At 32.8% G+C, this 11,011-nt stretch overlaps 1 protein-coding gene across 1 annotated transcript; it reads right to left on the bottom strand.

The window, feature by feature from the left end:
- Positions 1-3,409: 3,409 nt before the first annotated feature.
- LOC140976110 (ADP-ribosylation factor 1-like) lies at positions 3,410-6,800 on the bottom strand. Its single transcript, XM_073440003.1, has 7 exons — positions 6,725-6,800; positions 5,768-5,941; positions 5,206-5,276; positions 4,745-4,864; positions 4,308-4,426; positions 3,950-4,031; positions 3,410-3,713 (listed from the first exon to the last, which is right to left on the bottom strand). The coding sequence occupies exons 2-7, from the start codon at positions 5,913-5,915 to the stop codon at positions 3,708-3,710; spliced, it is 546 nt and encodes a 181-aa protein (XP_073296104.1). The 5' UTR covers positions 5,916-5,941; positions 6,725-6,800; the 3' UTR covers positions 3,410-3,707.
- Between the last annotated feature and the right edge of the window lie 4,211 nt (positions 6,801-11,011).

Here is an 11,011-nt window from a genome sequence, read left to right as displayed (position 1 = left end):
TAACTTTGTTTTTATACCTATAATTAGAATATCAATTTTGCTAGGTTAAAGATTACGTACATGATAAGGGGCGCATCCAGGATTTTCGGGGAAAAAAATGAAAAATCAAAAAAAGTTAATCAACTTCATGAAATTATACGTGGTGAAACTCGAATCTTTAAAATTGTAAGTATAATTTTTTAAAAAAAATTTGTTGATTATATATATATATATATATATATGTATGTATATATGTATGTATGTATTTTTCGTAACGTTCTGTCACTCGAAAAATTTTGTATACTTAAAAAAGTAAATTTTGAAGATTTAATTAGACAAATGAATGATAAAGGGCGTGTCAAATTAGGTTTACATGAAAATCAATTTTATTGTATTAAGATACTTGTCTAGAGTTAAGTAATTGATATTAAATTAACTGTATTTAATTATTGACTATTGACATGTCCCCCCAATCATATTTACTTGCCGAGTGGCTCCAAACAAGGATAATTGTCCTTTTTAATTTGAATTGGAAAAAAAACTAAATTTTAATACATTATGTCATATTTTCTATTAAATTTTTGGTCATATAACTTGCATGTTTTCACATATTATCAAACAATTCACGATTTTTGTCCACTGATTTGTATTTTTTTTACATTTTTAATTCGTTTTCATTGGAACAGTGACGTGGAGACGGAAAATGATAACGTAATGACATTGAAAAATAATGACGTAACACCAAAGATTGATGATGCATGTTTCTCTGTACATTGAGCACTTCAATGGACAAATGACTAAAATTTAAAAAAAAAAAAAAAAAAGCAAATTAGCGAACTAAAATTGTAAATTTCTCAGCAAATTTCATGATTAAGACATTATCTGAGGGTTCAGTACTCTCGTGTAATAACCAAACAATGTGAGTAAATGGAGGTTTGATCGTGTCGAGTTTATTGCCTCGAAATCATTTAATTAGCGACGAAAAACATTAGTTATTCTATGCAAATATGGTATAATTTTTTATCTAAAAAAATTGGCTTTGCCATTATTTTAATATGTTTCTTAAAATTTTAATTTTACTTTCTGTTTCGAATATCGCATGTTCCTTTAATTTTTAGTTGTAATAATAAATGTTTCAATGTTCAACTAATAAAATGTACTAATAATTAATTTTGGAATTTCTGTGACACTATATACATGGTAGTTTGGCTAGGTCTTTTTGTATTTACGTTTCTTGCATTGCAAATTTGTTTATGTTGTAGCACGAAATAAATATGTGACAGAATTTCAAAAATCTAAGAAAAAATCATAAATATTTACTCAATTAGAAACCAAGGAATGATAAAACACTAGTGTGGTATAAATTTTAGTTATGGTAAGTAGTTTTGTGTAAAAGATTCAGATCTTATATTAAGAATGTTAGAGATAATTGTTTTTATAATTCATTTAAAATTTAGATAATCAGGAAAGTTTTTTTATTTTAAAAATTTGTGGTATTCATGATTATTTTCTAATTTCAAAGTTAGAAATGATATATATAGCTATTTTATAATCATACTATGGCATATGGGTATTAATAAATAAAATTAATGAATATTTAATATTAATGAACATGGTGATTATTCATGCATCAAATTAATGAAGATCTTCCTCCATTTCTGCATGAGAAAACTTTTTAAAAAAAAAAATAGAAAATGGGTAATTAATTAGAACCACATATTATCCTTTATAAATGTTCGCCACATGTAATGTAGCTAAGTAAGACTACACTGAATCATGAGCATAATTATGGTACCATTTTTGGTAATTTAATTTCGATTAAGAAAATCACATTTCGGACCGATTGATTCACACTCTTTCTAAAAAGGGAATGCCTTTGAATGAGACTGTGGACTTAAAAGTAATGATTAATCAATGTGTTGTTGTAAAGTTAGAGGTTTCCTGATCACAATTCACAATTCNATATATTTTCTTTTTTCTTTTATTTTCACCAAAAATTCGAAAACTTATCGATGACTTGTAGCTCGTTTAACATCGAGTTTGGAATTATGTATGAGATTCAAAACTCTGTTGTAACAAAACTCCAAATATTTTATCCACCTATATGTTCTTACCACGGTATCACCAACACAATATTCCACTGCTATATTTTAAAAAAAAAAAATCCGACCTTTTATTTTCTTATATTCGTTTCTCTTTTATAAGATTTTAATTTCGTATATGCTCGGAGTGTAGCGTGTGTTTTTCGTATTTTCCATCACTTTTTTTGGAGCATTTTAATTGCTTGGTGTTAATTAGTGTACTTGGTGTCCGGTCCTTTGACGTTTTTTTATTTTTGATTATGAACAAAAACCTAACTTGTATTCTATCATTGTAATGGTTAGTCTTTTTTGGTACCCATGTACAAAAACAAAAACAAAAACAAAAAAGGGACAAGTGTAAGCTAGAGCCCCGAGAATTACAGAATCAAGAAAATCATAAAATTTCTATCTTTTGAGAATAAAACCTTTTAATTTTGTAAAACTTAATGATTCGCAAAGTGATTTTTTTCACACACACAAAAAAAAAAAAAGATAGCGATAGTTAGTTCTTGTACGGTTTAAAAAACATTTAGTTACACCAAAAAATTAAGAATTAAATTGAAAAAATCGATGTATAAGTGTCAACTTAATTACCTAACTGAAGACTTAGATAAAAACAGCCCTGCTCAATCCTTAGAGTTTTGCGTGAAGAAAAACGATTTTTATAGTGTTATTTCCTTTTACCAAATTATGTGACATAAGATCATACGTATAGTCACAAAAGACTTGGCTGATATTTTATATGTACTAATTAATTTTATAAAATTGACAAAAGGGTTTTGTAGACAATTTAGTAGTTTGGTAGGAAAGAGCTGTATCATTATCCGCTGGTGAAATATAGTTTTGTCAAATCTGTCAACTTAAGCATTGTTACCATAAATGGATCGGGAAATATCTTGAATAAATATAAAGCTGTAAACCATTTGTGCACAAATATCTTGATCTTGACGAAGCAAATGCAAATATCGATTTGTCCACATTCAACGATCTATTGCAACCATACCACACTCTGATTAAACAAAATTTATAAATATATTTATAAGGCTATGTTGGAATATATATTTTTTCACTTGCCAAGAAAATCAAGAAATTTGAAAAAAAAAAAAAAAAGATATTGACAACGTCATCTTAAAAAAAAAGTGTATACCGTACTGGCACGGTTAGAAAACCGGTATAGTAAAAAGTAAATTTATTCCAAAATAATATTTCAGCTCCTCACCCACGTGTAGATAAATGAAACTTAAAATAAATTTGAAATAATTTTTAATTAGCAAGCTTAATTTGATAAATACATGGAGCACAAAGCCAATAACCATTTCTTAGCAGAAAGAATGGACGAATCACGATCATAAAAAGGATAAAATACTAATTGATTTGAAAATTCTTCAGTCAAGAAAGAGTATTTTAACACATTAAATGGTTCAAAAGCTTTTTACCAAAAGTCTACTGGAGGAATGTATAGCGCAGCATAAAAATAGGAAATCAACAGAATCTCTCAAAAAAGAAAATCAACAGAATCATATGACAACAATAAACCGGAAGACGATATTATAAGATGTTACTCTAATGTTGCCACGTCCACAAAACACCCAGAAGCCAGTTTTTGAATCCAATCAAAAATCAACCAGCAACATAAAACCCTTCACCTTATGCCTGCAAAAAATAGACAATTGTAGACAAAAATAAAACCAAGGCGGCGGTTAGTTATCGAAGCAATGAGACTTGAAAACCATTTAATTTTGTAGATAAGTTCAGAAGCACCAGAACCCTGGAACAAAAGGTCGGATGGTGCGGTCACGTCTCTTTTTACAGAAAAATTTCACACGGATAGGGTAGAATCTCTAACTCATAATAATCTTTTAGACCAAAAGTTTATGCGCGAGAAATACCTTGCTAGCAATGTTGCTAGAAAGCCAATCAAGTCCTTCATAGAGACCCTCCCCAGAGGTTGCACATGTGCTCTGAATATACCTGTCAGGAGATATATTTCAATTCGTATAAAACATCAACTTTCGTGACAATATATAAAAGGAATACAAGAAAAATGCTCAATCTGTACAAATAAATAAAGTTGACAAAACTCTGCATTTTGGTTACGCTGCTTACGCACATGCTAGTGGTTTCACTTGAACTTGAGCAAAAATTTAATGCACTGCTAGTAATTTCACTTGAACTTGAGCAAATTTTTAATGCATGAAACGGAAGTACTGAGTACTGACACCAAATCAAACTGTAAGACAAGCCTACCAATGGCGTTGACGGAGAGAATGCAAACCCAGCTTATCAGTGATCTCGGCAGCATTCATTGCATTAGGAAGATCTTGCTTATTTGCAAATACCAGCAAGACAGCATCTCTCAACTCATCCTGACACAACAAAAATAAGCAACCAATAATATATATTAGAAACAAGAACAATGCATCAAAGCTATAGAACATTGGTGGAGAAATCATAAATGCAGTTTCAGAAGACAAAATAGAAGAGCAGAGTCAACCAACATCTTCAGAATATGAGCAATGATCATATAATTTGTAAAGCGGCTAATATATAATTTGTAAAGCAGCATTAGCCATATGATGAAGAAAACAACAATCGTTGTTAGAAAGGAATTATAGAAACTAGAAAGGCTTCCACATGCTAATTGACAGCAACAATAAAAACTAGCATAAAGAGAGGTGACATACCTCATTCAACATCCTATGCAATTCATCTCTTGCTTCAACGACTCGATCCCGGTCATTGCTATCAACCACAAAGATAAGCCCCTGAGTGTTTTGGAAGTAGTGCCTCCACAAAGGACGAATCTGAAAGAAAAGATAGAGTTAATATTTTATGACATACACAGAAACACCAAGAAGCGAACATCATAAATAAATAAGTTGCTGGAGTTTATTAAATGTGTATACAACCAATAGCATCAGGCTGACATTAAAAGAGAACAATAAAGGATAAAAACAAACAGACGAACACGGATCAATTGGGATATAAAAACTAGATGAAAAACTACTTGGATATAGGTCAACGAGAAAATAGTCCTCAAACTGAGCAACCAAAATATCACATGCCACTAGTATTTTAATCACACTATTTACTCGACTGCCAATACAGTAATTTCATATTTGCAACAACAGAAAAAGAAGCTCACCTTGTCCTGACCACCAACATCCCAGACAGTGAAGCTAATGTTTTTGTATTCCACAGTCTCGACATTAAATCCTTGAAGCAATAAACTAAGAATCAGTAACAGTCCCAGAAGTCAATAATGATTGAATTAAAGCAAAAACATTTGGAAACCAGTGCACCATCTTTCATATGTAGTGCCCAATGTATCTAACTCATATTATAGACCATAAAATGCCCTGATCCACCTTTACTTCGACATTACTTTTATTTTGATGATGAAACAGAGATTTAATCATAAGACAATTTAATCCCATATAAAAAGAAGATGCATTTGAAACTGTATAAAGAAATAGTCAGAGAGATAACTATGCTACCACGGGGGCATCTTTCTTGAAACATGAAAAGCAAAACAGGTCAGTTAACATCATACATACTACGAATCACCACAAGGTAAATTAAAGCCCATGACAGCAGACAAGGAACCACAAGGGTAAAATATACAGTTTAGAAAGCTATAAAAATGTGGAGACGCAAACAGAGATGAAGTCAAAGTACTACTGCCAAAACTGGCCAAAATGACTCACCAATGGTTGGGATTGTAGTCACTATTTCCCCAAGCTTGAGCTTGTACAATATGGTGGTCTTACCAGCAGCATCGAGACCTACCATCAAAATTCGCATCTCTTTCTTAGCAAAAAGCCTGCTGAACAGCTTGGTGAATGTAAGTCCCATCTTTGTTGGGCTGCAAACTGATCACTCTGCATGGTTGGTAAATAAGACGTTATTCAGTCAAGCCTGATCATCAAACGACCCTATCCCACCGATCACTAAAAACGGTAATTATTCCTACCCGAAAACTAAAACAATTTGATAATAACAAAAAAAAAAGACAATCTGGAACACAATCAGAACTATGGAGTCTTTAAGCAAGTACAATTATTATCACACAAGGGATTCACACTCGTCTCCGAGAAAACAATTGTTAAATCTGCATAAGAATTAAAGCAGAACCATTATCATTGCAAATCAGACGATTTAATCGGTAAATCTGGAGGAGCTAAATTAAGCTTAAAAAAGTCCCAAAACAGCAATAACTAAATACAACACCAGCAATCCAAACAAGTTTACACAAATTCACATGGAATCAAAGCATGAACTTCGAGATCATTCAACAGATTAATTGATCCACGAAACTACGAATAAAGAGTGAAAATGGGTCATCCGATAAATGATTCAACCCAAAAAAATGACGTGTAATGCGTCCACAATTCAAATAAATGGCTTAAATTGTACAGATCTAGCTTAAATACAAACAGACACTCAGATCGAACAAAAAACAATGCGAGTCGGACCATACATAGCGAGACGCAACACATAGATCGCAAATGAAGGAACTCACACACACACAGCGCAAAAAATTTCACCTTTCAGGGAAATTAATAATGGAAATTAATATGGATCTAGGGTTTAATTACTGAACGAAAGAGGAAAAAAATAGAAAATGCTGTGCAGAGAAAAGAGGGGAGAAGACTCGAATTTACCTCTCGAAAGCTTCGCTGAAGACTCGAAATGAGAGAGAACGCGAAAGAGAAGGCAGAGGGAACGTAAATANAAAAACTACCCAATAAATTTCACCTATTAAAATTTAAGAGGAAAAATAAATGAAAAACACTTAATATTTCGTATGATTTCCCTTTATTTCGTTTGGGTGAATTTTTTTATTAATTCTTTTATTCGTTTGGGTGAATTTTAATTAAATATGACATAAATTTTTTCTCACCTCATGAACCACTTAAAAAAAACATAGCGTCAAAAAAACAACATACGATGGGTTTATATTTGAATGAAAATCAAATTTGAACTAAACATGTGACTAAAATTTCCAAACAAATTAGCATACAAAATTAAAATTGTAATTTTCCCAATAAATTAAAGTGGATTCGAATTTCCAATACAAAGTTTATAAAATAAAATTATTTTAGAAAGCAAGTTTTTCTCTTAAGTTAATTAGCTGTCGTGGCAAATACAAATTTTATTCAACGTTTATAATATAATTAACTCAAAATACATTTAAAAAACATAATATGACATTTAAATAGAGCATGCATGATATTAAAATACAAAGATATCATAGAATCGAATTATGTAAGATTTAAGGTTAAACAAATGACTATTACTTTTTTTCTTTTTTATTTAGGAACGTAAAAATGTCTTTTATTAATTATAACTCTAAATTGCAATTATCATTATTATTTTTAATTAATTTATTAATTATTTATTTGACAACTTATCCAACAAAAATAAAACAATATAAGAAAGATAAAAGAGTGGAGGAAGGAATGCTATGCTTTTATGCCCAATATTTTTCTAATTAATCAAATAAATAGTTTGAAATAGTTATATGAAGAACTTGAAAAAATAAGAAAAATTAAAAAGAAATAGATAACCCCATAAAAATAAAAAAAATAAAAGTTAAAGAAAAAATCGATCATATAAACACGCAACGTGTGTATATGATCGTTAGTAAATGTTATGTTCAAGTTGATAGGGTATTGAGTTAAATGACGATGAGTTCGATTTCACTACCAAAATTTTCTCGTGTGTGTTAGTTGTAGAGGGCTTATCGAGTGCATTTTACTTGTCAAGTGTGGTTACCAACATTTTCTCGTTACGTGAAAAACATGGTTTGCAACCTAATGTCTTAGCCCAAAGTTTACACAATATACGGTACAGTTTTCCATATCAACAAATATAGATAACGTTGGGTGCTCCAAATGTATCAATATTATATAGTTTATCGCGTTCTTATGTGTTTCTACGTTCCTTTGAGACTTCGAAAAATGGATAATTTCATAACAAATGCCGCTCTTCTGTGTTCATGGCTGGTGCAACTTATCTCCATTCCTCTGCTATTCTCGTGCGTACTTTTGCCTCCCTCCACAGCCTGACGACTCTATTACATAAAATAACCTCCATATAATTCTATCATTTACCACCAAAGACACTTCCGAAAATCTCATCTTCACTAAAAATCTTGGTTTTGTCTCATTCTAGCAACGTCAGGAACTTCAAGATCAGTATGTTAACAATTCTCGATCTTAACTTGATATTAGAGATCAGGTCTACCGTTATGTGTTGGACTGTAGATTATTTATTCGTGGGTATGAGATATGTTAAGATATACACATCGGTTTGGATAGAGTTACTCTGAGTTGCATATATAGATTTGGACAATCATCTCCATTCGAGTTAACTTTTTGGGTTTTGAGTTCGGTCAAATCTCAATCTTAACGATCCAAGGCCTTCGATGAGAATTTGAAAAAATTCATAGATGAGATGTTTGATATATTGTACAGGTGATCTTATTTTCATTTTCTTCAAGTTGTGAGGCAAACACTGTTGGGGAATTACACTCCCGAAGCGATGCCGACCACGATGATAATATAGTACCCAAAAATTGCGGAATAAAATAACCAACAAGAACACAAAGATTTACGTGGTTCACCCAATATAGGCTACGTCCACGGAGCACTGCAACTTTTATAACTGGAAGAAATATTACAACAAGTGTATACACCAATACACTCAATATTTCTCACACTCCCAACCCGAGTATACCGAGAAAATAATTTCTCTAACTCACACAAGAGAATTATCGCACTCAAGAAAAAGATACACTCTTTTTTTCTATGCACTCTCTATTTATCAAAGCTAAAAAGTTTTTGATTTTGGGATACAATAACTGAAAGAATTGAGCTCTATTTATAACTAATTTCCTCGTCCAACTTTAATAAAAATTCGATGTGAGATAACGTTTTGGTAATACTTTATTTAATGCGTGGGCCCCACATCCTCACCTAACAATTCTCCCACTTGAAGACTTGATTTTAATCATGTCTTCACACCATCATTGCAGCAGCTCATACCTCCTTTGTTAGTCCAGGAGACCAACTGAAGTGAAAAAACAACTTCAGTTTTCCAATGATAACAGCCTTCGTGAGCATATCAGCTGGATTCTTGCTTTCAGGAATCTTCTCAAGCTTCAAGACTCCATTCACCCGATCTCCAAGGATCCTCATTCCAAAGATTTGTTTTGCAGCACCCAAATCCTTCAAAACAAATTCCTTTGATAACTCTTTCTCGAGTTCATCAATCTCCTCCAGGCAAGCTCCTGCTATCAACATATCACCTACATATATCAGTAGTATGATATAATAACCATCAAGCTTCACATAACAACAGTGATCAGCTTGATACCTCATAAAATCATCATTATTCATTACATCATCAAACTTCTTGTACCACTGTCTTGGAGACCATACAAGCTCTTCTGAAGTTTGCACATCATTTTCTCTTTCCCTCGTACTTCAAATCCCTGTGATTGATTCATTTCTTCATCTAGCTTTCCATGAAGAAACCTCGTCTTTACATCTAACTGTTCCAGATGTAAATCTTCTTTTACCATCAATCCAAGTACACTCCTGATAGTAGTTAACTTTACTACCAGAGAGAAAATATCAGTGTAACCAATGACTTCCTTTTCACCTTTTACAACTAGTATTTCTTTGTACCGCCTGCTACCGTTATGTTCTAACCGGTACTCCCACTTGCTATGTAAAACCTTTTTACCTTCAGGAAGTTCTAACAACTCCCACGTGTGATTGGATGACAGTGAATCCATCACATCTTCCATGGCTAACTCCCACTGTTTAAAAGTCTCATAAACATCCGATTTATTTTTTACAAAATAAACCCAAAATTTCCTGCTCGAATCGTCAACAGTAGTGCCATAATATCTTGAGTGATCTTCAAGGGATGTCACAGGAGATGGTCCACATATATCAGTATGTGCCAGCTCCAAATCCGCTGATTTCGGTTCTTTAACCTCTTTTGAAAAGCTCACTTTTTTCTGCTTTCCAAAAAATACAGCTTCACACAGCTTGTGTTCAACGATTTTTAATTCCGCTAGCTTTTCATTGGAAACAAGCATCTTCATTCCCTTTTCACTCGTATCCCCAAGCCTACTATGCCATAGACTTGAATTAGCTCCAGCATCCACAGCTGCTAATGTGTCTCTGCAACTGGAAGTCATATACAATGTTCCAGTTTTCTTTCCTCGAGCAACAATCATGGCTCCTTTTTCACTTTTCAGGAACCATCACCAAAGGTCACCTAATGACCTTCGTCATCAAGCTGTCCCACTGAAATCAGATTGTGTATCAACTCTGGTACATGCCTTACTTTGTTGATTTTCCAGATAGATCTATTTGACATCTTCATCCGAATATCACCCATACCAATTATTTCCAAAGGTTTTCCATCGGCCAGGAAAACTTTTCCGTAATCTCCCGCAATGTAATTATCGAATACATCACGATTACCAGTAGTATGAAACGAAGCTCCCGAGTCCATAACCCAAGAATCAACCGGGCTTTCCATGGATAGTAATAGAGCATCATGTACCTCATCAGTAACAACATTAGCGTCGTTCTTTGTTGATCTGCAATTCTTTTTCAAGTGACCAGTCTCACCACAGCTCCAGCACTTCATATTCTTTTCATAGATGTTTTTGTCTTTTTCATTTCTTGACTTGGATCTACCGCGCCATCGGTTGGAACTCCTTTCACCACTCCTGCCTCTTCCTCTGTTATCAAGATTTAGAGCAGATCTCGATGATGTTGCTTCACCCGAGTCTTTCCTGCGAACTTCTTCAGCAAGGATTTGATCTCTAACATCATTGAGTTGTAGTTTTCCTTTTCCAACAGAGTTGCTAACCGCTGCCCGCATCGGTTCCCAATTGTCTGGTAAAGACGCCAAAAGAATAAGTG

Source organism: Primulina huaijiensis, chromosome 5 (genome assembly GCF_012295235.1).
Source record: "Primulina huaijiensis isolate GDHJ02 chromosome 5, ASM1229523v2, whole genome shotgun sequence".
NCBI classification, from domain to species: Eukaryota; Viridiplantae; Streptophyta; class Magnoliopsida; order Lamiales; family Gesneriaceae; genus Primulina; species Primulina huaijiensis.
The sequence above is the reverse complement of the archived record's forward strand: the minus strand, read 5'-3'. Positions and strand labels throughout refer to the sequence as shown.

Coding starts and splice junctions, on each gene's coding strand:
- LOC140976110 (XM_073440003.1), bottom strand. CDS start 5,915: ATGGGACTTACATTCACCAAGCTGTTCAGCAGGCTTTTTGCTAAGAAA. Junction 5,277..5,767: donor GACTACAATCCCAACCATTG/GTGAGTCATTTT, acceptor TATTGCTTCAAG/GATTTAATGTCGAGACTGTG. Junction 4,865..5,205: donor ATGTTGGTGGTCAGGACAAG/GTGAGCTTCTTT, acceptor CTTTTCTTTCAG/ATTCGTCCTTTGTGGAGGCA.